The 27009-nt window shown below is 40.0% G+C and overlaps 1 protein-coding gene across 1 annotated transcript in view; it reads left to right on the forward strand.

Annotated features, from left to right (window-relative positions):
- Positions 1-25028, forward strand: part of UROC1 (urocanate hydratase 1) — a 40209-nt gene extending 15181 nt beyond the window's left edge. Inside the window, exons 8-20 of the mRNA XM_008925285.2 lie at positions 168-311; positions 2981-3069; positions 3529-3591; positions 4623-4802; positions 6266-6363; positions 6612-6684; positions 7755-7876; positions 12468-12538; positions 13490-13588; positions 15381-15480; positions 18366-18447; positions 23433-23532; positions 24786-25028. Coding sequence (XP_008923533.1) covers positions 168-311; positions 2981-3069; positions 3529-3591; positions 4623-4802; positions 6266-6363; positions 6612-6684; positions 7755-7876; positions 12468-12538; positions 13490-13588; positions 15381-15480; positions 18366-18447; positions 23433-23532; positions 24786-24926 — 1362 coding nt within the window. The 3' untranslated portion in view covers positions 24927-25028. The remainder of the gene's footprint in view (positions 1-167; positions 312-2980; positions 3070-3528; positions 3592-4622; positions 4803-6265; positions 6364-6611; positions 6685-7754; positions 7877-12467; positions 12539-13489; positions 13589-15380; positions 15481-18365; positions 18448-23432; positions 23533-24785) is intronic.
- Positions 25029-27009: the final 1981 nt, after the last annotated feature.

The raw sequence follows: 27009 nt of genomic DNA on the forward strand, positions 1-27009 counted from the left end.
GTTTCATACCATCATTTTGTAACATACTTCCTTCTTAAAAGATTAAAACTGTTCACATGTTCAGTGACTGCAGAGTTTGTCTGTTTGCAAAAGGGACAGAAGATCTTTAAATTTAAGGGACTCCAGAGAAAACATCTCCTGGTGATGGCTCTATTTGCTGTGTGCAGCTCACAGTGCTCAATGCAGGCCGTCGCTACTTGAAGGCAGAAGACCTGTCTGGGAAGGTGTTTGTGACTTCTGGTCTCGGAGGGATGAGTGGGGCTCAAGCAAAGGCTGCAGTCATTGCTGGGTGTGTGGGGATCATTGCAGAGGTGAGAGCAATACTGCTTTTGTTCTGTCTTCCCTCCTTCATGTGCTGAGTCAGAGCCCACATTCTTCTGATCTGACATGTTCCTCAAATAATCCTGACAAAAACTCAAGAAAGATACTCTTTTCTAAGATCTCTGTCCTTTTCATTGCTGAGCATTTTTCAATGCTATTCCTCTCTCTATTCACTCACTGGATCAGACTGCAAGGATATTATGACTGCTTCACAAATAATGCAGAATGATGCTGTTAGATGAGCTCTCATTGCTTGAACTACCCTCATTTCATGTGTGAAAAGGTGTAACTTCTACAAGCAATTCCTGTGAGAATTCCTGCATTCTCTCATGCCAAAAATCATTTATGTTATAAAGGTATTAATTATAATATTTAACTTTGATTAATCTTTAAAGCCTCTGGCACAATTAAACTTCAAAACATAATGGGTCAGACTGCCCACATGGTGTGCAGTAAACCTGACTGCTCTGCTCAGCTCAGGTCTTGTTCATGGAAGGTTGGGGCTTCACCTGCTTTACAACAGTGGTGCAAAAGTGGTTTATTGGCACGTGAGTTTTGCATGTATTTGAGATTTCCTCAGGTACTCTCTGCAGATGAAATAAATTTATTCAATTTACTATTGAATAAATTATTAATGCATAAATTATATTTATTCAGACTTCTGTCATCATGATCTCTGAAATGCTGGAATACAAAGGCAAGACTCCTGTGAGTGCTGTTCACGGCGCTCCTTTGTCCTTTTCATCTCTACGGCTGCAGATGATTTTGTTCAGGAGACTGAATATCGCCTGGTTTTTATCTCCTGTGAGATGATCCTTGTCGGAAATGAGTCTCAGGAGCACATGTGGATAACCATATATATGTACATATTATTTGTTTAAGAAACTATTTATGCAAATGGCACTGGATTGTGCAAGAGATATCACTTTGTCAGCCAGGGCTTGCGAAGCTCTAACAGAAGGGATTAATGGTGCAAGTCTTTTACCTCTTCTGTTTGACAGGAAGCAGATTGTAATTTTATGAAATAATTGCGTGGAGGACCAGACTGTCTCCTCGGAGCTGCACTGAGCTCTCTAAGGTTACACTGGAGGCAACATTTGGTCATCAGCTTTATGCAATTTTTTTAAAACTACCGAGATGCTGATGAAAAATGAGCATATTTTTGAAAGTGTGTTTCAAAGGAAGCTAGTTTTCTGGAGTATGCTGGCAAGTCTGTGAAGGGCTAAGAATGTCAGAGAGGGCTAAAGTAAAATATGTAGGATGTGGTAAAATTTAAATAGATCTGATCTGTGTTGTGTGGGGATTTAAATGAACCCAATTCCTGTAATTCATACAGACCACTTAATATCTTTCCTCCTGCGCTGATTTAAATAACTCAAAAGAAGCTGTCCCCCACGGCACCTGACTTTATTGGATAATTCCATTGGCAGTGACACTGTTATTATCATAATCTGGGGTTTTGGAAGGATAGCTTTTATTACTGATGTGGAAAATTATGGAAGGTTTCTCATGCTAAGAATAATTGGGAAAGAAAAGGTTTCCTGGTGTTTAAGCAACTCCTGAATACAGAACCTAATTAATTAACATGTAAATACCTTCTTAATGAGAAAGAATGAAAATGATGGGAATGGAATATAGAGAAGTAAAAAATGCTTTCATGAAATAGTGGAAGTTAGTCAGGTTGTGTGTTCTCATACACACACATCACTGGGGGGGTTTTAAATCTGTTGCTACCACAGAATATTGGCTTAAATTAATTTTACCACTTGCTTTATGCCAATGATAGCTCATTATAAAAATATTAATGGATGTGCTAGTTCATATGCTGGCACAGATTCCATATTAATGGTTCAAAGCCTCCACAGTTTGTCCATCCACTTATATTTTTATCCAGCTGTCTCTTAGGCATATACACACTGGCATACACAGAAGCTGAACCCAGAAGAGAGTACAGATTTGGGACTGAGCTTGCTTGGAGCTTCAAATTTCAAACGAGGGAATTAAAGACGGTTTTATTTTGATCTAGGCTATTTTTTGGTGGCATTAGCCAGCGGGGATAACAAAGTGCTTTCTTCTTTTCCATATTTGGTTGAGATTTTCAACCAGCAGTCCAAGAACAAAAGTGAGGGTTAATTTTATTCAGCAAACCATACCTTTATCTTGGGCAGCCTGGCAGAAACATCCCTCTGAGCTGATCAAAGAAAATATTTTCTTAATCAATTAAACCCACAATTTTCACAAGAAATAGCCAGATTTGAAAAATAAATTGGAAACATTTTTGCTTTTTAACATACTCATGAAGAAAAACAATAACTAAAGTTGGCAGAAAAATATTACCTCTTGTACAATTTTAATGATAAATTTTTGTTTGTAGAATATTTTGGGAAGTGATGTATCAAGAATATTTCTTGCTTTGAGCCTGGAGTAAAAGAGAACAAAAAGTGTAAAAAAGAACATTAGAGGTGAAAAATAAGTTTTGGACAATAATGATATATATTATATCTTTATTATATACAGACAGAGGTATATCTCAAGGTAAGAGCAGGGCTATTACCTTTACTTTTTTGCTACTCTTTCTTGTAGGGTAATTGAAAAACTAAAGGTAAAAGTGACTACATAGGGGAAATAGTAGTTTTCAGATCTCTGCTGTTACTCCCAGGTCGATGAAGCAGCACTTCTGAAGCGTCACAAGCAGGGATGGCTGATGGAAATCTCTGACAACCTGGACCATTGCATTGCTCGCCTAAGGTATGACTTGCAACATAATTCAGTGAGTTTATCTTTGCTTTCTAACCCTCACTTCACATCTTTCTGCCTTGTGCCATTTTAATGTACATGTCAGAGGGGTTGAGGGATGCTCTTCTTATTCCATGTCTGCTTTGGAATGTGATTCTGGTTTCCCAAACTGCAGCAGCCATGATTAGTGACTACTAATGCTTCATATCATTTGGATATGTTAAATGTGTCTTCATTCTGTTTCATGAATATGCATAGAGCAGTTACAACTGATGTTACACTTGAAGCATCACTCAAGTTTTATGGAATCAGTGATTAACAATTATGCAAAGGTTGAAAGATCTGTTTTCTAGATAAGTGTTGAAAACTACATACAGACTTTCTTGCTGGGTTTGATTCTGTGTGGCACTTATACTTTGCAAGATGGAATGAGGTGCATTTTCTTCAACCCATCTTTTTATTCTATTCTAGAGAAGCAAGAAAGAATAAGATTGCCCTTAGTTTGGGTTACCATGGGAATGTGGTAGATCTATGGTAAGTAGTATGTATGGATAATGGATACATTAATGCTCTGGCTTGTTCCCAAACTTGGAAGAGACATTAAATCTAGGGCTGAGTACATTACTCTAGATGTTAATGAAAAAGTATTGTCAAAAGAGAGATATTCATCCTCATGTTCCAGTTCCCAGTTGTTTCTCGTACTCCTCCTTTCCTTATGGAACAATAAATGGCTTAGGGAAAGAAATTCTAAGATTCTTCCTTGGATGAAGAAAGAATTTATCTACTTCCTTCTAATCTTTCACTAATTGGATTGCAAGAAAATGTCTTTGACTTCAGTGAATCATAGACATGTTCAGGTTGGAAGGGGCCTTAAAGATTATCTAGTTCTAACCCCACTGCCACAGGCAGGGAACCTACCATGACATGAGACCAGGTTTTCCAGGCTCCCAACCAGCCTGGTCTTGAATACCTCCAGAAATGGGAAGTCCACAACCTATCTGGACAACTTGTTCCAGTTCTTACCACCCTTATAATAAAGAATTTCTTGTTCATATCTAATCTAAACCATCCCTCTGTCAGCTTAAGGCCATTCTTCCTTTTCCTATCACTACCTGCCCTCACGAAAAGTTCCTCTCCAGCCTTCTTGTAAGCCTCTTTGGGTACTGGAAGGCTGCTATAAGTGAAGAATAGAAGTACTGAGGTATTGATTAAATAAAAATAATAAAATAATGGGTAGAAATTCCAGCACTCCTGAGGCTTTATTCAATGTTAACTCTTGTCACATCATATGCCAAGGGCTGAGGCTGACCAGTAAGACTGGTAGGTCATACTGGTATCCAACTCATCCATCAGGATTCCTTCACAGGTAAATGTGGAGTATAAAAGTTGCACTTAAATCTTCAGTACCATCACTTCCTACCTCCTGGCTTAGCCTCCTGCAAAGCCTTAGCCAAGGGCCTACTGTCACAAACAACCTTTTGGGCTGGAAGAAATTCTCCTGAAAGAGGAACCAGACTGTGAAATGACAGCTTATGTTCAAACATTCCATTTACTGTCTTCCCCAGGGAGAGGTTGGTCTATGAGCTGGACAAAACAGGAGAGCTGCTGGTTGATCTGGGGTCTGACCAAACTTCTTGTCACAACCCATTTAATGGGGGGTACTATCCAGTACAGCTTGGCTTTGAGGAAGCAAAGCAGCTTCTTTCCACTGATCCAAGGAAGTTCCGGACCCTGGTGCAAGAGAGGTAAATGTTTTGGCAATACATCTTTTTAACCTTTAAGTTTAGTTGCTCTGCAAGTAATCAGATCTCTGTCTTTCTTTCAAGAACTCTCTCTTCTTATATGTTTTTTGTTTGTTTGTTTGTTTCAGTAGAAATCTGGGGTAAAGTTGCACTATTTAGTCCTTGTACCTCTATCAGTCACAATCTGGCAGACATCACCTACCCACCACTTTAGGAATATTCTGTATTGTATAAGATCAGAAGTTTGAACACTAATGATTCATTTCACTTCTATAAATTCCTAAATTGCATTAGGTTTTAAAAATCTGGGACAATAAGTATAATTCCATGTAGTCTTCCATTTGCTCTGGGTTCACTGAATATGACAAAAAGCTCCAATGAGCAAGCCAGAAGTCCATTTAGCCTGCCATGCATTGCTGGCTTCTGGCCAGCAAGATGTTTTTAAGGAAGGATATAAAAAGGGGATAATTTCCCTCAGTCACTCCCCACAGGTTGCTACAACTGTAACTAAGTTCTGTTTAGCATCTTGATTTCAGGAAACTACCACTGATTTACAAGTTTGCAAGAGAAATTGGACATTATAAAGGTAGCAATTTGGCATAATTCATATACAAATGAAGCTGTACTATAGTTCTCAACTGGTCCTTTCAAGGAGAGTCCTCCTACACTGGTTTTGTTCACCTTGAATATTCCTGGTGGAGGCCTCTTACCAGTAGAAGGTAGAATATGGGCATAACATCTATTTGACTTTGGATGAGGGACCAACAAGGACTTTTCCAGCTTCCCCAATTCTGCGTCATACTAATCAAAGACAAAGGTAACAGAAAGGTAAATTTCTGTGAGGAACTCATTTCTAACAAGCTAGATATGGCCTAAAAAAAAATCCATTCTCATTTGATAGTCATTGATTTACTTCCAGAACTCCAGGAAGTTACACCTATGTGTGTACAAGTCCATATGCAAATATGCATTGATGTTAGGACTAGTTAATATTAAGTGGAAATGGTATCACAGGGACCAGCCCTGAGGCAGGCCCACTATTGGAAAGAAAGGGCCATTAGAGCTGTTTTGGCCAAGGGTGAGGCCAGAACAATGATGTTTAGCCATTTTCAGCTTTTCTGTCTCTGCTCTGTGAATTTCCAAAACTGTTGAGCAGTTTTATGTAGACTGTTTTTTGTTATTACCCTCCATCCCCAGATCTGGCTGCATCACTTTGCTGAAAGATGTGACCCCTCATTGCCAGTGAATGAAGTTTCCTTAATGAGTGTAAATTACTTCAGGATTTGGGGGTGCTATAGAGACTGAAAGCATCTCAACTGATGACTTATGGGTTTATGTCTGAATTTATCTGGGGTCTTTCCTTTCCATCTGTCTCCCCCTACTCCCATACCTTTAGTGAGTTCACAATATTATTCTTTTTGATATTTCATCAAACTCAAGAATAACTGTTTCCTTCTCTGTTTCAGTCTGAGGAGGCATGTGGCTGCTATTAACAAACTTGCTGATAAGGGCATGTTTTTTTGGGATTATGGCAATGCTTTTCTCTTGGAAGCTCAAAGGGCTGGTGAGTAGATCCTGGATTTGTAGGTGGAAGCAAGGACAATCGTGTATGCATCTTCCCAGCTGCATATGTTGGTAGGATGGGGTTGGCCACTGTGTTATTTTAACTCTCTAGCCTCTCTTTTTCTCTTGTTCTCTGAGACCCCTGGCCCTCTCTGAATGAGATACAGCCTTCATGGGAATCTAGGTGCAGTAGAGGTTTACCTTTTATGGATCTTTTTTCACTGAATCACTATTAAAATTCTTTTATAGGTGCTGATGTTGAGAAAAAAGGAGCAAATAAAATAGAATTTCGATATCCTTCCTACGTTCAGCACATCATGGGGTATGTTGGGCAGTTTGGAATATGCTCTTAAGTGCCTTGTGCTCCCTCTGTTTAGGGGAGAGTACTACAGAGATTAATGCAAATTTGCAGTGCACTATGAAGGATCAAAAGGAGGCAACAGCAGTTGGAAAATTGATCTTGCAGGTGTTATGCCAGAGTTAGTCTGGGCTGAAATGTCGCCAAATCAAAACTCTTTACTCCTTCACATGAATTAGCTGCATTCTTTTTTTCTATGAATTTTCCTTTAAGCAGTTCTACTCAAAAGAAGAGCCAGGTCACAGCTTCAAACTGTAACTATAAGCAACTTCACTTATGGGTGCTAAAAATTGGGAGCTTGTCTCTTCAGAGCAGTGGAACCCAATTCCAAATCATCAAAGCCACTGAAGTTAAAAGCATGTCTGAAAGAGGACATTTGTCTGCCCATGTCACCAACCTCTTTCCCAAGCTGTACATGCTGCTTGTGGAAACAGCTGAGCCCAGGAGATATGTTGAGGGACTGGATTGATAACTCATTTTTCCTCTGACTCATGCTTTAACTTGCCTGTGCCATGTGAATAAGAGTTTGAACGTGGAGTAAGGCACCAACCAGACTAGATCTTTTCTTCCGGACCTCAACTGAAGCGTGTCTCACTATTGTATGTAAACAATGTGGGCAGCAAATGAGCCTGGACTCAGGCACTTGTTCAGAACCTGCACTTGTCTGATAGTGCAGATGTACCCAGGGTTAGCCTGGATTAAGGACACAAAGACCAGGCAGCAGGCAGAGTATATTTGACGAAAGAGAAGAAAAACTGCAAGTCATCTGGTGATGCACTTGTTTGATTGAACTGCCCAACATGACTATCAGAATTCTGGCCTGGCTGTATTTTTATACACCAGTCAATGGCTGCATGAAACACCACTGTTTAATTTCTCAGTTAATGGTCCTTGATGCTTCTGTTTGGATTAGTTCATTGAAAATGTTTCAAATTCTTCCGTCTCCAGCTAATGAAAGAAAAGCACTGCTAGCAGCCAGGAAAAATAAGGAAAGAATTTCAACTATCTCTTAATGAAACATGTTCTATTCCCAGGGACATTTTTTCCCTGGGATTTGGGCCATTCCGCTGGGTTTGTACCTCAGGTGACCCAAAGGACCTTGCTACCACTGACTCCATTGCCATGGCAGTGCTGGAGGACTCTATACGTAAGGGAGGTAAGACATCATCCCATGCCTCTGTCACTGGGGCTGCTTCTGGAGAGAAAAGGAAACTGAGAGTTGGGAAATGTGTGTTAACTCTTGGCTTAAAACACAGAAAGCAGGCTCTTTCATTTTCCATGTGGGCAGAAAATCCCGCTGTTCTCCAAACTCCTGTAAGGAGTGTAACCAGTAGGTAAAACACCACAGATGTTGATCCCAAAGCTATTGTGCAATTTTGGCTAAGAACCTTTATTTTAATTTTGTTACAGGTTTTCCTGAACTTTGTCACCTTGAAACTTTAAGGCAAACAGTGTCTTTCATCAACAGGTCTCCAGAAGTAATTTAAGGAGTCAAATTGCTTTGCCTCCTGTCTCACAGGTGAATGAGGCATGAGAATCCAGGGAGGTTTTTAGCAGGTTAACAAGGAGATCAGTGGCAGGAAATCCAGGTTTCATGGGTGTGGTGCTCCATCCAGTGTCATTTTTTTGTGATTACAATTTTGAGGGTTCTTTTGTCACTTGTTAGTAAATTGTCAACTATTTCCATTCACTGGTGGAATCAACTTAGAATACCTGCATGGCTTTGTGTGCTACTCTAGGATCTAGGAATTACACTCTTTCACTCTTCCACATCCCTGAAAGTGGAATTATTACTGTTATCCTCTTCTTATGAATGGAAATTAGACAAAGCTAATTTTGTGTCAACAAACATTATTCCTGATCTCCCAGGTTGCAGTGGAAGGGTCCTGCTTCTTTCCTTTTCTTGGTCCACCTTTACAGTCAGATAGCAGACTCAAAAACTTGTCACTGTCTCCCAGCACTGAACTCCTCAGCTTTTTCATCTCCAGAGAGCAGACCTTTATGCTTTTCAGAATCAACAAAAGTATCCTTGAATTCTGAGGAATTCCTTGGGATCAAAAGGAAAAGGATCACAAATCCAAAGCGTATTTTATGAGAAGGAGAGCATAATATTTTTTCCCCTGGTAATATTTGAAATATTTGTTGCTTCTTTAGTGAAAGTCTTCATTGAAATATGAATAGAATTGTGAAAATTTTAAATGCTCTCCTGTTAGCTCTGAAACAATTATCACTGTGAGGCTCGTGAGTGGTATTTCTGAAAAGGAAATATACCATGTTCAGATGTGTCTCATTAGGAACAAAACTACTGTTGTCTTCCTATAATGTAAAGCCTCCTTTTCCTCCCAGGAGTTGAGTTATTGATAGAGTGGGTCTGACTCTGCAAGGTCCTTAGTTCTGTCTATTCTCCTAATCTTTCCTTAGGAGTCATCTTCAAAAAATGCAAAAACCCAGAAGTGCTTACTCTGGTCTATGAATATTGAAACGTCTATGTTTTTAAAACTGGTCCCTTGGTTTTATTGAAGGGAGGGTGAAACCCAATACTATAGTGCTGGATCTGTCTTCAGAAATTTGCAGTAATTTTTCTGCCATGTACTGCAGCCTCCAGAGATCTTCTCCCAGGACTGAAGCAATGCATGACCTTTGGATGGTTTGCATTGCAAGACTGGGAAATGAATCAGTTACTGTGTACATAACAGTATGGGGGTGTTTATATAGACGTAATGTAAAGCTGTAGAGAGAAGTCTCTTGCACAGACGAAAAGCATTGAACTATTGCTTGTATATTTTTTTATTTAAGTGAAAAATTACATTTAAAAAAATCCCAACAAGTGAAAACAGGCTTAAGGGCAAGGCTATTATTCGATTTGCTGTTGAATTTGGCAGGACAATGAGAATTTGATTAAAAGAGAAAGGAAAACTGAATTTGGGCAGAAAATAAACAGCTATTCATTCATACTTGTTCTTGAATATTCCACGTGCTGTCCACTTTCTATGAGGCCTGGGTTTGGACCGAAGTTCAGGGTCTGGATATCCTCACATCCTCACACATATCTAAATCTGAACGTACCTTTGAAATTTAGGAAAGAATCCATTATAAAAACAGAATGAAAACTCCACAGAGCTTAAGTCCGTTGCATTCTAAGTCTAAACTTTGGACCTGGCCTTGGGTCCAGTGTTAACTATTCATCTTGTTTTGTGGTGATGAAGTTTTTCACTTAGAACATTTTCACAGTTTGTAAGGTTTATGTAGTTTCATTATCTGCTTCCACTTCTAATGTACCTGAGCTTTTAAGATCACTTTTGCATGAGAGATGCAGTGCTGATTATTGGTGTGTAACTTGGATTTACAATCTCTGATAATTTGAAGGTTGAGCTGATCCATAACAATATAAATCTCCCAAGAGCAAAGGGAGCCAGTCTCTGTGTTCTTTGGGACTATTTCTCTGAGTGCCCAGTGCTTTCTAATGTCTTTAAAACTCTAAATATGTACAAGGGCCTATGAAATACCATAAGCAACACAGCAATTTGCCTGACTTCAAAACACATTCCTGTTGGGATGGGGAGGTAAGGCAGCATTATAGCAAATGAGACACATGGAATTACTCTAAATTTAAGGTTATTCTATAAGAAGCTGGAAGATTTTTTCAATTGCAGGAAGTAAGACTAAATAAAAGGTAGGATTCCTCACTTCCCCAGGGATAACTGATGAAATCAAACTTTGGATATACCACTATTTAGGAGAGAGAATATGCCTGTTTATTGTTGCTGGCTGGGAGGGACAGATGTGCTGAGTTGAGATAGGTCCTTGTAGCCAGTATTCTCATCTGGCTTCTCTTCTGGATATGTTCTGAAGAATTTACAGACAGTAAGATCTTTTCTATAAGTCTTTGCACTGTGAAGTATAAAATGTGGTACATACTCTCTGAGATAGTTTTTAAAATTATAGAAAGGATCCCTTCTCTAGGTTTTTTTGTGTGTTTTTTTTTTTTTTTTTGTAACAGTAACTCCTGTAAACTCATTAAATATCTATAGTAACCTAAGTGAACACTGCCCATTGCTTTCTAGAGGCTGCTTCATTAAAGCTTATGAGTGGCAGCACAATCCTATTAGGACAGCACTAGCAGATGTTTCATCTTTTACTCCCTGAGAAGTGAAGTGCTGACATGTTAATCCTCACAGCAGAGTTTAGAAGCTATCACTTGGAGCCAACCCCTAGAGCACTGACAGGTCTTCTTAGGATCATTAAAGCTCTCTGTATGGAAGGCCTGTCTCTGCAGGAATGAGCATATTTTTCATTTCCATTTAACAATGTGTTTAACACAGGTTAAATATGAGTATCTTGCATCTTCCTCTCTCCTTTTTTGACTTTTGCTCTGCATAACTGCCAACATGTGGCCTCGTGGAAAGGCAGTAGTCTAAACACGCTGCTCAGTGGACAGTTTCAAGTTAGCAGAGTGCAGTTTCTGCAGTTTGACTTTCAAGCATAAGTTATGTGTACATTATAAATTGACTTGAGAATAGGTAACTGTTGGAAGGTGATGGAGAACATTCCATCTTGGCACCTGCAGGGAGGATTGACTTGAAGCTCCAATGGATGAGCAAGTCACTGTGGCTCAGCATGTTGTCACACCAACCGAGCCCTGGGAGCTGGCCATGCCCCTCAGGGTAAGGTAATGTGACACAGCTTAGCCCACAGAGGAAGAGCTCACAGGCAGTAACTTCTTCAGCCACTGCAACCTCATCTGTGCTGTAAAAGCCCCATAAATTAGACAGTAAGGCAATGCTTCTGTCCCATTTCATACCCCCTCTCCCTTTTGTTACTCACTGCAGATGGTGCCATGCCTTTGGAGGCAGTTGATTGTACTGAGGTCACCAGGTATATGATGGATATGTGCCATATTTCATGGTTTTTTAATTCAAATATCTTTATTATTACTCCCCCTTGGTTTGACTTATTGAAGTGGAATGGTAAAGATATAAACGAGAGAAGAAGCTGGAGAATAAAAACCCATTATATATATTTCTCTTCTCAATTAATAAGATACATATATCTAAACAAGGTGTAGGGTGGATTTACACATAGAGTAGCTACTCCATAATACGTTTTTCTGTGCAGTTTTTTTCCCATAGTAATGTCAGGCAACACACCTCAGTTTGTAGGATAAGACACCTCTTTTATCTTTGGATGAAAACATTCACAAGGACATTCACAGGTATTTAGTACAGAATACCTGCTGTGCTATAAATTTACATCCCAGCACTTGTGTAACTTATCCTCAAGTAGGTGTTGCCAGCTGCTTCTGAGAATTTCTGCTAGCTGTCTCATAGGAGTGCTTTACTACCTGGTGCAAGACTGAGCTGTAATACCCAATGTCATGGAGTTTGATAAAGCTTCTAATGTAGTGAAGGACTGGAAATAAATGGGCATTTAGTAGGCAGCAAGCCAGGTGACCATAAAATGTACATGTAACCCATATTTCAAGATGAAATTTAGTTTGCTAAAGATTTAAATGGAAGTTATTGTTCCAACTGTCTCCTGAGTGACATATTGTACCTTTCTCTAAATATATGGTGCAGTTACTGCATCAGCTGCACAGAGGATTCTATACAGCATTTCCTATATGCGTGCTTGTATCTGAGAGTAGAATGTGACTTCCTAGTGCTGCCAGATGAATTAATGTAAATTTAGAGCACATTGCATTAATTTTCAAACCCTGTTTTTTTTTTTTTTTTGCTTTCTCTTGCAAGTGAGCACATCTGTGAAGCAGCAGTACCATGACAACATCCGCTGGATTCGGGAAGCTGGCAGGCACAGCTTGGTAAGTTCACAACCTCCTTCAGCAGATGTGACTGCTCCTGGTCCCAAATGCAGTTCTTGAACACTGGGGTGAAAAGCAGGAGTGGGCATGAATAAGAACGCTGGCTGTAGCTCCCAGGGCTGACAATTTAAATTTCTCTCTCCATAGCAGTGTCTTAGGGTGAGCTGAAACAGTTATTTGCCTTAATTTCCTCATCTGGAAATGTTAAAATAATCCAACAATATCTACTCTTGTATCTGGAATGAAACATATCAGTCATTCATGCTCCACCTCAGTTGTAACCACCCTTCTTTCAGAGTACTATTCAAAATGTCCCTCTTGGCACTGCTTTGGGCCAACCTCTTCACACCTGCAGTTCCCAGAACCCTTTCCAAACAGGTGATAAGGCGAGAGCTGCTGTCCTTTTGCGCTGTGGGAAGCAGGATGCCAGTGGAGCATCCTTTGTTTTTCTTTTAGACAGGCTCTCATGTGAAACTAACCACTAATGCTGTAGGGCTCATATGTGCTCTCCTAATCTGGAGCCAGGCAGGTCTATGGGGTGGAGAGCAGCAGAGCTGTGCAGGACACAGCTGTGCTATTTTTTGTCTCCACATTTCTCTTCCCTTCCAGCCCACCATCATCAGTTCCAAATCTCTGCATCTCAGCTGCTGGTAAGGGATTTGTTAATAGGGGGATTATAGCCTAGCAATCAGGTTGATTTAAAAAGTGGAATTTATGGGACCAGCAGCTGAATACAGAAGTGTATCTCATGGATTGTGTGAGTGGAGATAAAACTAAGTTCAAAGAGGGGGTTTAATTTCTTTTTTTTCTGGAAGCTGGATGCTTCTGAAGAAATAATCTGCACTTTTTCCTATAGAAGGGAAAGGGTCACTCTTGTGACTCCATTCATCTGGGGCCTGAAGATAAACCAGCTGCAGAGAACCTTATAATTCTGTCATTTTTCTTTTCCAGGTTGTTGGCTCTCAGGCTAGAATCTTATATTCTGATCAGAGGGGTCGTGTGTCTATAGCTGTGGCTATTAACAGAGCGATTTCTGAAGGAAAGATTAAGGTTTGTCCTTTTTGTCTTGATATGGTCTGGTAATTATGCTTAATATCTGAGACTGGAGTGGCAGGTGGTAAAGGAGGACTGCAACCAGTGAGAGCAAAAGTGCTATTTACAGGGAAGCAGTTTCTGCTAGGATGTTAGAGCTCAGTCCTTTTCTCTGCCTGCCCCCTATATTGCACTATGTAATAGGAGAGAGATGGGTTTAGAAACTCTCTGAAATAGGCTACCTTTTTTTCATAATGGGAATCTGCCTTATTTTCTGTTTGGGCATCTACAAGCACAACACATCATTCTGTGATTTGCTGAGAACACAAGGCAGGGACTCTTAACTCCTCAGTGGTGCCCCAAATGTTAGAGGTAACAAGAGACTGTGCCACTCCCCAGGGCTTCTTCCCCTCTATCCCTCACTTGCAGCCATATTATAGCTACAGCAAGCTCTGCAGGCAATTTGCATTGCGTGTGTAAATAGAAAAAATCCTTAGGCTTGACACTGCCCCCGTAGAGCATAATTCTAATACCTTACCCATCTGGGTAAAATCCCACTGACCCTGTGTGGTGGTAGTAAAAGTACATACTGTGGGCAAGATTGTGTAGAGATTTTGTAAGTTCTTTGTGAATATTGTAGGTAGATGTACAATGTGACATCCCGGGGGAGACCAAATTCCTGAAGGCACCACTTAGCAATTATACCTTGTACTTGGGGTGGTCCTGTGCAGGGCCAGGAGTTGGACTTAGGTCCTTGTGGGTCCCCTCCTACTCAGGATATTCTTTGATTACTTGTTGTGTGTACAGCAGCATCAGACCAAGACAATGTCATTTGTTCATCTCCATCTCTTTTTATAGTTGGATGACAATTACCCTTATTAAAGGAGCAAACTCAAGTAAAGCTTAGAATGGATTCTATCTGAAAAGGTCTGGTTTTTGTTACTTAGAAAATGTTAGTTAAATAATTCAAATGCTGTTGACCTACTCAGGATTCCAAATGAAGGTCACTGCAAGCTAGTCTCATAAAATAAACCTGACCAGCCAGAGCACTCCCTTGGAGCTATGACTGACAAGGTCAGACTCCCAGGCCCTTTGGATTTTGTTGCCCTTCTTTTGTTTCTGCAAATCTCCGTTCCTGCTCTTGCAAGCTGGGTGCTCATGTATATTTTCAGTGATTTTTCTAATTCACTGCCAGCATAAAACAGCTAATTCCAGACCACATCATGCCAAGAGTGAATTATTCTTATACAAACCTAGTGCATGGCAAATGGTAATGAATACCTGCAAGCTGATATTCATACTGTCAATTAAATTCGAAATCAAGAACAGACTTGTTTGAGATGTATGAAATCACTGATTTTTATTGTTAAGTTTTTAGTCCGAGGTCATAAAAAAATGCAAAATTGTAAAACGTTTTACTGTTAATTTTGATTTTCAACAGCAAACAGAACTCTTTCTGAATGAAGGTTTTTGCATACTAAAATGTCTTAGAAATTTCAGCAAAGAAATGCTTGGATCAAATAACCTCACTGCTTCCCCTCTTCTCCCTGCCCACCTTTGAGGATGCCATTGGCATGAAAACAGGCTGTTGTTCTTTGTTATGAAGGGATGGTGGCTTTCATGAACAGTATGTGAACAACTGCTTTAGAATAAATAATAACAGGCAGAGAAGGTGTTTTGGGGGTTTGGGGGATGGGTAAAGCTGAGATTTGAAATTACTGAAGACAGAAGTGAATTCAGCAGATAATGATCCTCAGCAGCAATGCCAACCCATGAAGGATTCCACTTCCTTGTCCTTGGCTTTTTGCAGGCTCCAGTAGTCCTCAGCCGAGATCACCACGATGTGAGTGGGACTGACAGTCCTTTCAGAGAAACGTCAAACATTTACGATGGATCCGCCTTTTGTGCAGGTCAGTGGAGCAGCTGAGACTTGTCTGTCTGGGCAAGCAAGGAAATGGCTTTAAAAGAGAAATAAATAGTTTTTTATGCAATGTTTTAAAAATGTTTTTGTTTAACCCTTTAATCCCAATTAATCAGATTTCCTGGGAAGCTTTGTGGGATTTAGTAATGATACGGACATGAATGTGGAGCTCTTTATATAGGACAAGTCCTGAACAATGCTGGAAATTCAGTGAAGATGCATCAGATGTACCTGAATGCAAATGGAGAGCAGTCTCAGAGGACTGTATTTTCTGTTTGACTTTAATTTTGCACCTCACTGTTTCAAACAGATGATCCAAGCAGAGTTACAGCAATATTTCCTTGGAATCCACAGGATCAAAATCAGGGCTATAATAGTATTTTGCTTAAAGCAAAAAAGGTTCACAGCTGCTTTCATTCCTTTGCCTGAGGACTCAAGAAAACAATCTAGAGTTTCTGAAAGGAACTTTTCTGCTCATAAGGGAACATACTCTCATAGTAAAGGCATAAGAATGGAAGTCAAGCATTCTGGATTAGATTACAAGCCTTGTTATTCACTTATGGTGTGACTGGGGGCAAATTGTGTAGATTTTTATACAAAAGCAGCCTTTAATGCTACACACCTAACCTGAGCTAACCAGACTACTTTTAAGTTTTTGAAATGATGCTTTAGAGAAATAAACACAAGAAACACCAGACTGGAAACACGCAAAAAAATGAATGAAGCACTAAGCAATTTCTAACCAAAATCTTCCTCATTTTTCCATCCATAAAGTGGAAATTATGATAATAGCTTTAGCCCAGTAGTGTTTCCATATGTCATGAACTGACAATCACAAAGAGGTGTGAAATTGGAGGATCTGCTGCTGTAGAAGGAGAAATTGTGATAGAGGTAGCTGAGCATATTGAATTACTTCCATTATGGGAATTCATAATAGAACCAAAATTATGGCTCAATTTTAAGGATAAAAGTTCCCTGCTATCTTAACTGGATTTCCTGGTAAAATTAGGCTTTTAGCTGTATCTTTCAGTCCCTCTTCAACACACTTTGAGTGTGTTGCCTAGTTCTAATGGGTCAAATGAATAGAGGTCTTGAATAGTGTTGGTTTCTACCAAGCTGTGAGAAAATGGTGCAGCTGCAATTGAGAACAGCAATCCAAAGTAATGTCTCCATCAAAGGGCTTAGCAACGTAAGTAAATGTCAGGCAATGCCCTCAGAAGAGGACAATAGAAACAAGGCTTTATAAACCCCATTGCTCATCATCCTTTATGGGTTTCTTTGCATTTTGCGATTTACACGAACCATTTGCCTTCTCCAAGAGCTTCTCTAAAGCTGGTTGACCACTGATATCACTGATCTTTGAAACCAGGCCTAACTCTATTTTACCAGTTGAGCTTCTGGAGGTAATAAAAGAACACCTTAGGTCTTCCTCTCCCTTCTTTCCTATTGTTTTAACACCACATTTGAACTGGTTCGGGTGAAACTGGCTCCTCTTTGGCACACAGGACTTTTCCAGAATGTGTGTCTGTCTCATTTTGTTTTAAAGTACCTCGGACTGATGGGTTATCACTGCTTTGCATAGTGTATTTCAGCACAGACATTTGCAGTCGATGACTCTTATCAAAGCCAAGAGCAGCAGGTTATTGTTAGCTCACTTGCCATGCTCCTTGTCCAACCTCCACTCTTATCATGGCTGAGGAGGAAATCTGTACATTTTAGAACATGGTGATTTAGATCTCTCGTATTCCATCTTGACAGCACTGTAATTATGATAATTGCATTATTAAAGTGACATAATGTCAGATAAAAGATACCATAATGGGGCTTTTGACAGGGTTTCACATAGATTAGTGCTCAAATAAACTCATTTTTCCATCAGACACATAATTGGGTCTGCAAATCTGGCTGGTAGGGATATTGTTGTTTTTCTTTTATTTTTCCTGTTAAAAACATGGCAAATTGTGTATTGAATCTCCTCTGAATTAAATCTAGACAAATGTTTTCAGTAATTTTTACTCTTTTATTTTCCGTATGTACCTCTTTCCACCTCTCTGGGTATATGCTTTAGCATGTATTGTAGTAAATATCCAAAATTCTAGTGAATAATTCGGTGGAAGTCATGCATTTTATAATAGTCAAATTACATTTGTTTGCTAAATTACGTTCTTTGGGGGGTTTTTGGTTTGTTTTTTTGAGGGTGGGTTTTTTTGTTTGTTACTTTAGTGTGTTTTTTTTAAAAACAAAGGAAACCTTCTTTGTGGTTTCAGCAGTTCCTGTTCAGGGTAAAATTCCCTCATATTCAGAGAATTGGGGTGGACTTTCATCCCAACTTTGTTCCCAAAATGCAACTCCTTAGCTTTAGGCTGGTTTTCTGCATAGGGCTGAAATAACTCTGCACTCAGATCTGAAAATACTTCAGACTTCAGAGGACTGCAAGGTGTGTAGTGTTTCAGGTGTCCTCCCCATTTTGAATCCATCCACACAGATGTTTCCAGCCTGCTCTTCCACGACTGAGTCACCCAAAGGAGGGGGTTGCATCTCTGTCCACCCTGAGGAGGTGTCTCCCAGCTGAGGAGTAGTAGGTTCCTCATCTGCTTGAATTGGAGCACAAATGCAGGAAGCACCACAGTCCTCACAAACCACAGGGTGAAACCGGCATTTCTTTCCTCCAGTGTAGGGGCAGTGAGTGGGAGGACAATCTCTCCTGCCTATTCTTCCCAAGAATGAGATGTTGAGTGTAAATTTGTGAGAGAAGCTGTGAGTAAACTCTGCCTTCCCACAGCCACAATGGAGGTGTCAATGGAAGGAGTGAGCAGCACAACAGAAAAACGAGTGCAGCATGTGAGATCCATAACACCTCTCCTCTCCTCCTAGACATGGCAGTGCAGAACTTTGTGGGAGATTCGTTCAGAGGAGCGACCTGGGTCGCACTGCACAATGGTGGTGGAGTTGGCTGGTAAGAGCTTGTTTATGTTTCTAAAGCTGGACTCTGAATCCCATTCCCACTGCTGTGCATGTGTGTGAGGAGGAGAGACAGGAGGGAACTGCTGAAAAGATGTGTGTAGCACTGGAGTAGTATGATGTCACAATGATGGGAAGGATGGGTTTGGAAACAAGGACTGGGAGGACAAATTATAAGGCAGTGTGGTGTTGTAGAGGCTTTTCTAATTAACGCCCATATGTCCAGAAAAACTGTTTTAAAGACTGGCCACAGCACAGTTTGAAGAACTTAATTTGCCAGACAAGGACAGTCTGCTGTGGTCTTTTTGAACAGATCCTACTTTCAGAGTTGTCTTCACAGATGCGTAGTCAGAGTGTCAGTGGATGGATTATGTTTAGGTTTCACCTTAAGCTGTATTTAAATCTGTGACCTTAGGACCCCAACATAAATGCTCATGTGCTGAAGTGCAATTAGGGGTTATTGATATAAAACTGCTCAGGTGCCAGCAAACCCCAGAGTCTTTCTCTCCCTGCTCGTGCCTGACACCGCTAAGGACTGAATTAAACATCTCCTTCCCTGAGATGCAGAACTAGTGAAATGCTTGAAGTGAGAAGCAGAATGAAAGAAATATTATATATGGAGAGGGAAACTAATCTCCTCCATGTGACACTAAAAGGTTACTCTGGATTGGCAGTAGTGTAGGGAAAAGAATAGCCTGGCCACATTGCAGAGTCTTTAGTTATGGTTTGTCGTTTCCAGCATATTCCAGCAAAGCCTCTCCTATTTACAGTCATGTCTTCATTTGGTAGTGTCACGAGTCGAAATACTGTAGTGAACCCTCCCACTTCCCTGTTTTAACCAGTGCTGGAATACGCCAACAACAGCAATCCAAAGAACCTGTGGGAGATGCTATCCTCAGAGACATTTGATGATACTTAACTGTTATTCATCCAGATGAGCTGAAACTAGAAAATATCCCTTGAGGTCAGCTGAAGAATTCCCTCTCTGTACTCTTAATTCCTTTGATTTCAATGAAGTAACTACTGCATAGAAGGTACATGAGAGCAAAATTGAACAAGGGGATGAGAAAGCTCTCTGAGAGCTTGGGCACATGAAATGAAAGTTTGCCTTTACTGATTTCAGTGATAAGAAGCCATAGCCAGGCTTTCATTCACAATTTCCATAACTCTGAATGGAAAATATATGCCAGAATGTCTTCCTACTCTGGTCACCTCAGTCTCAGACTCCAGAGATAGCAGCAGACTAATTCTGTCTGAATTGCCTTAACTGAGTTCAGCCTTTTAAAACATCTGAAATACAAGTAAAGAAAATCACAACACGTTGTTCAAAGTATTCAGGATATTTTTATGCTAATTATCATTATTGGTATTGCTAAAATAATTACCTATGCCATTAATGTTTTTGCACCGATGATGCTTAATTCGAAGGATACAAATGATCCTACTTCTGGCTTCTCTAAAGCCAATCCCTCCTGCACATTTCCAGCCCTTTGGGCAATTCAGAGAGCTTGGCTGAATAGTGAGACTGCCCTTACTTCTGGAAAACTGGCACTGACCACACTGCAATTTTAATAATAGTGTTTTAGTTGTTAAGTGGAATTGCATCATAAAAGAAGCTTTACCCCAAGGCAGAGCAGAGGTGCTATAATTTATGTAACGAATCAGAAAACTAGTGTGTGGTTATTTACTGAAATCAAAATACCTGGATAAACACGGTTTGCTTATCCTTTTTGTCATTTCCTCTGGCTGCTTGGGGGCTTGTCATTGCAGAACAGTATCTGCTCACCTTGGTCATCGCAGAACAGTATCTGCTCGCCTTCTACTCACCTCTTGGGAGCAGTCACAGCCCTCTGTGATTAAATTGCTGTGCTTCAGTGAAGAATGCAGGGCCTGAAAATTAGGCCTGTCTCTGCACAAGCCTTAATAAGCCACCATGCTGAGACTGAGACGTGGTAACAATGTTGTGTCATTAGCTGCTGTGGTCTGGAGAGCCCCCGAAAGCCGGGGCACGACAGGTGGTTCTGCTTGGCTTAACTAATCGTGGCACCACCCTGGCTAGTTAAAGAGCTGCACCCCTTGGCCTTCTAAGGAGAGAGGGGAATAATTTAAAGGTGGTAAAAGAAGTGAAACAACCCCTAGTCAAATTGTTTTCTTTGCTTGGAAGAGATAGATGCCCTTAGGGTTTTGGACCCTGTTTTTGTTTTTCTCTGAAGCTGTAAAAATGCAGCTGACCTTGCCATAAAAAAATCTCCACACGCTTGTTAAATTCTTCTTGTCATCAGCTGATTTCGAAATGTAAAAGTGCAAGTGGAAGCTTATATATATTTATAAACAAAGATATGTGATTTGAGAGAAATCAAGCTCTTGGAAAGTTTCTGTCCAGGGAGTAAAAAAATGGCAATTGCACTGCGTTCAGCTGCAGAGTCCTCCCTGCAGAGGCTTGCCTGGAACTGCTGAGATCTGCTGTGTCTTTCCTATGAGACTACAGAAGCACCTTTTTACCTGCTTTGATTTTTCTGTGCTACAGCCTTGTGGGACAAACAGAAAAAGCAGGATTAATATTTATTTAGCTGGAATCTGGATCACATGTGCTGTTGGAGAGATTTCAGATTAACCTTGACTATAATTACAGCAAATTATTGTTATTGATTTTTGGCAGCCTGTTTCTTTGCTGGAGAATGTATATTAGCACAGAGCCTGAATAACCTGCAGTAACAAAAAGGCAGAAGCAATTTAAGAATCGAACTGCTCTGTTGACAGTGTGACATCTTGATTGTGAGAGAGGCCTTGTTTTCTTTGATCACCTTAGAAGGAGACATCTGGAAATTATAGGAGGTAGCTTAGGTCACGATGCCACATGTTTCTTTAATTACTTGAAAATGTGACCCAATGCTAATGAAGGCAGAATGCTCCCCTTTAAGAGTGAGAAGTTTTGATAGAAAATCCATCATAACAAACATTGGCCTTTAATGCAGGAGAGATTTTTAGACAGTAGAACAGATTCTGATGAGTGATTCTGATTTACACTAGAGTAATTCCCTGAGAATCGATGGAGAGGCTCTAAATTTATGGAGTACAAGTTAGATCAAATGCTCTCTGTTCATACCTAAGCTTCAAAGGATGTTCTTTGGGATGCTGTGGACAGAGGGAATCTTTGCCACTGAAAGAGCATCATCATCTTCCCATATGGAATATCTTTGTACAGCACTCATCCAGAGGTGTGATTTTCTTATTGTCTGATAATTCCCATAGGCTGTCTCGAGGGGTGCTCATTCTGTGACCCGAATACATTGCAGTGGCATCACTGATGTTCCTAAGTGTACTCTGGCTTGGTACTTTGACAGTAAAGAATGATAATTTGGTCTATGTACACAGGAGCAACAGAGTATGGTGAGGTAATTGACCCTGGTATAATTACATTTGTAACACTGTCATCCAGTCTGGTCCCCTCTTTTGGAGAAGACAGTAACAAAATGAGCTGTTCAAACAGTAGAATGTTTGTATTCATCCCCAAATGAGACTAAGAGCAGAAGTAGTGAAAAATTTCACACAATAAAAACATCCTGGGAATTAAATTCCGGGCTGTAAAACACTGACACTGTCAATCAAAAAGAATAGTTTTATTTTGAAGAGTCCGATCTTACAGTATTAAAACATCTCAATTGGAAACATGACTTTGACTCAAATTTTCCTGTTAAAAAACCTGATTCACTCGCTGATGTTCTGCTATGAGAACTGTCACTTTCAAGAAAATTGTGCCTTTAAAGAGAAAATGTTGTTTTTTTAGTAATAACATGTCCAATAATGCAAAAGTGGAGGGAATTGACAGAAAAGTACCATGATGGTGAGATCTGGAGCTACAAGTTCCTGAGCTATGTGATAGGGTAGTGTATATAAGTAGAGAAAGGGAATTAGCATCATATGAGTAACAACATTATATTGAAAATGTGAGTTCTAGTTTCAGAAAGTAGATCTCAGGTCTGTGATGCTCTAGTTTAGCCTCATTTCACCATTTTCTCAGAAGATCAAGTTACTGCTGGAAAATATACAGTAAGAAACAATTCCTTCCTGGACTGGAAGACATGCAGCTCCTATCTGATTAATGGATGTGTCTGATGTTGTTCTATGTAAATTTTGTAAACTTATATTAACTATAAAACTCAGAGGACAAAAGCCTGCCTCCAGGGGTTTCCATTAGTCTCTCATACCACGTATTGTTGTATGATATGCCCTGTCCCTCAGGTATTGCTGATGCTGAGCTATAATGCCAGAACTCACACAGATTTACAGCAACCAGCTGTATCCACCACTATTCACCATATGCCATGGAAGCGAAACTTGAGCAGGCCAGATGCTGAAGTCAGACAAGATGTTTTGCTCTACGTGTTTTCCCTGTCCTTTAAAACCAGACTGTTATTTCTCCCAAGAATAATCTGTTAGTTTTAACATATTTCTGTTCTTCTTCTGCCAATAAGTCTGCTTCCTGAAAAGTTGGCACTGATGTCTTTAAACATCTATGTATCTCATACAAAATGAATTACTGTTTTGGAAATGATTGAGGCAGATGTGCATTAAGCGGCGGTTAACGCTTTTTTAATAAAATACTTATGCTCTCCCATTTGTCCCAAGAGAATATAAATAGATCCATCTGTCTGCTTCAATAAGTACACTGTCCTCCTCATGATCCTGTCTATATGGCAGGATGTAGTGTAGCAAACATGAAGATCTTAACCTTTAAAAATACCCTGGCTCATCAGAGGTGTTAACCTTTCTTCACTTATTTTTAGAGCCAGTACAGTGTGTAGGCCTCTTTTTTTTTTTTAAGTATAAAAGGTCACTGATAGTCTCTTATTCAGCACCATTTCTATGTTCTCATCCTTCTTCTTGCAGTGCAACTGAATAAATTAACTCCTGTGAATTTTGTGGGATTGATTTGATTGGGTTACTTTCATTTCATGCTCTTACATTTATATTTTTTAGGGGTGAAGTGATCAATGGGGGATTTGGCCTGGTGTTGGATGGGTCCAAGGAGGCTGAAGAACGAGCTAAGATGATGCTCAGCTGGGATGTTTCCAATGGGGTAAGCAAAGCTCATTATATGTGTTCACTTTAATATTTTTCTGCCTCATGACTATGTTTATTTAGGCACTTTTTTTCCCGTGCTAAACATATTTTAATCCCCATGAGACCTGGCATAACTTGGGATAGAAGAGTAGGAACAATTTGCACGTATTCCCTGTCCCAGATCTGAAATAACACACTAGTAAACCATTAAGGAAAAAAGAGAATGATAATTATATTAATTTGTAGGTTAATGGAGACAGATCCTTAACAAGAACTGTGTATCAGAGACAGCCTATTAAAAACCCAATACATCTTTTGCTGCTCTGATTTATTACAAGCAAAAACCCCAGTCTTCCATGCACATGTTGAAAAAGAATAAGCTAAGAGTGCTACACACGTTATTATATATAAGACTGAAAAGGTGGAGTGTACCCTTAAAAATACGTTGCCAGGAATAATCATAGGTGAGTGACAGGAAAATGGAGTTTTTGACTTGAAAGGTCATTTCTAGCTGCTGTTGCTGTGATCCTGGGAATTTATTAGCCTTATATTAATCATATGCTTAAATATTTTGCTAAATTGGAACTTAAGTATTTTCTTTCTTGAATGCTTTTGAGCATTCTGAATATTTCAGACACTGACTTGTAATCCATAATAGAGATTTGTAAGTCATTGAATGGAGGGAAGGACTTATTTCCTTGGTGCCAAATCTTGATTTATTTTTTTTTTATCTGAGGAATTTTGCTTGTACATAGATCAGGGTTTTGCTGATGGAAGAGGGGTTTATGAGTTCTGTCTGTCCATAGACTTTCATCCTTACATGGGGGCAGAGAATTTGCCTCCTTGATTTCATAGTTGAAAATACATTGAGTGACATTTTCCTTTTTAAATATTTATCCCACTACAAAAACATTGATTGCTTAAATTATACTGTTATCTAAAGCAAGTGCTAGCTTTGCAGAGCTCGGGTGGAGGGCACGATTATTTTTAGTGAGGGAATTTAAGTTTATAAGGTACCTGGCTCTACCAATGTTATCTGTCCAATGTTATGCATGGAAAAGTACCACGTCTGCCCAAATACTACTCATAAAAATGAAGTAGGTATTACAAAAATTACTTGCAAAATCAATAAGGAAACTAGAAACTGGCAGAGGGCTGAGAGATTATTATCGTGAAATTCAGTGCCAGTGTTTGCGCAAATATTGTGCAAGACGCATGTGGTAAGAGAGATGTAGGATTTTTACACCCGTTGATTTTCTGCTCTGACAGGTCGCCAGGCGCTGCTGGTCGGGCAATGCCTTTGCTTATGAAACCATCTGCCAAGCAATGAAAGAGAATGACACATTGAGGGTGACCCTCCCTCACAAGGTGGTGGATGAGAACATCTTGGAGCAAGCTGTGAAACAGTAGTGGTATTCCAAGAGCAAAGTTGTTCTTGCAGATATATTTGAAATTGCTTCCTTGATATCCTATTCTGCTCTCTGGCCAAATGATAAAAGCCTTGCAAATATCTGTTCCATGTGAGTTCCTTTTTTTCCTCTTTCGCTTGTTAAGGGGGCAAATCTATATCTGTGACAGGTCTGCTGATGCCAGGAACAATCTTTTCACTAACATATTTGGGACAGTGTTTGCCATAAGAAACTATTCATTATAAGGAGAGGAACATGGAACTTTGTCCTTGAAAATGGAAAAAAACCCCCAACAACCCCTAAACAACAAAACAACCACTTATTTCTGATAATTCATAGATTAATGAGATTTTTAGGTCTGGGAAATCAAACGTGGACTGGAAATTTGAGCTCTGATTCTGCTGCTACCAGCAGAGAGATGCGAAATCCGGTAGCCAAACACAAGGGTGTGCAAACAAATTTTTTCTTTGGCTGATGGAGGATGTACTGATATCACATGATTGCAGCAGAAAGTGGCAGAGAAACTCTAGCTGGTCAAGTGCAGCTAAACCTGCGTGATTTTTTCCCTGAAAGTTTCACCCAAGATATTCACAAGCAGGGACAGAATGCAGTGACAACAAAGTGGGTGGAAAACCCTGAGGGCAGTAAGAACTAGACAGTGTCCAAACCTTGTACAGCAAGGCCAGGAAAATATGGAACAACTCCTAAAATCTCCATTGGTCTGAGATAGTGCCATTTTGCTGCATATTATGTTGTGTGCCCTTTGCTCTCTCACAGTCACGAGTTTGTTCTCCTGTAGAAGGCTATTGCATTTGAGAGTCTTCTAAATGAATGGAATCCCCCAGAAAACCGAGATCCTTTGTGCCGGCTGCTGCTGTTTAATGAAAAAACATGGGCTACTCATCCCTTTGTGAGTAGTGCAATTAATAAAGCACTGTAACAAAGTTGTCATGTAGATTTTCCTTCTGGAAAAAAAGCCAGACAAACATGACTGATGCGAAACAAACTAAAGCACCAAAGACAAGACAGTATAGGCTTCCTCTAGACAGAAGCTGATTATAATGTAACATAGAGATAGAAAGGTGTTTTCAGCCTCCCTCCTTCCCTGGAAGGGTTAGGAAGGCACAGAACCCTGTGTGCCCATGTGCAACTGAAGGATTGCATGTTTTGCACCTGAACCTACATTTGTGTTAACAGTAACTCACTGAAGTATCTTGTTCTAATCAGCTGTGATGCTGAGCAAAGAATTGAGGTTGGTTTTGAAGCCCCTATACACACACACAGTGACAGATACATACTCATATTTACAGACAGGTTTTACATACACATCTACACATTTGTGAATGCAGTGTCACCAGTCCCTTCCCTCAGTGCACATGTGGTATTGGACTTGATCTGGCCTGTCACTCAATCTGCTTGGCACTGTATCCATTACCTCTTGGAACAAAAAGGGGTGTTACACACGTAAACCTGTGTGGGCTGCTGTAGATGGGATGTGATGAGCAGCAGTCCTCAGGACTGAGGGGTCTTGAGAAACTATACAATTACTATATCCCATGGGACACACAGGTGAGCTCACTCTCTGCAGCTCTGTATTGCCTCTTGTGCTAAGTATTATTTATTTATTTTGTATCACAAATATGTTCTTTACTCTGTTCACGTACTGTATATGTCTCCAGATGAATAGTGAGAGTCTGGCATCTGCTTGAAACTGAACCTTCTGTGAAGTGCAATCTGCAGCTGATAGGAATTGCTTTATATTATGGAAAAACCTGCCCACACTGCCAAGTTATACGATTGAGATGTGAGTAGTTGTCAGCCAGATTTGACAGCCTTTGCTTTGACATATGTTATGCATTACCTGTTATTAATAATCACGGTGGACTGGGTGCAAAGTTAGTGTATTGGTATTGTACAAAACCACTCCAATCTTCATAGCCCAAAAGCACTCGGCACTGCTTTGTCAAGAGGAACAACCAGAAAATACACTGGCTTTTCTGTACTAAGGAACTTAGAGCTGCTCCCTAGATTCATCCTAATTCTGAGTTGAAAATCCAGCAAAGATGAAATATTGAAGAAATATT

The sequence above is a fragment of the Manacus vitellinus genome, unplaced genomic scaffold, assembly GCF_001715985.3.
Source record: "Manacus vitellinus isolate BGI_N305 unplaced genomic scaffold, ASM171598v3 scaffold_14_pilon, whole genome shotgun sequence".
Lineage (NCBI taxonomy): Eukaryota > Metazoa > Chordata > Aves > Passeriformes > Pipridae > Manacus > Manacus vitellinus.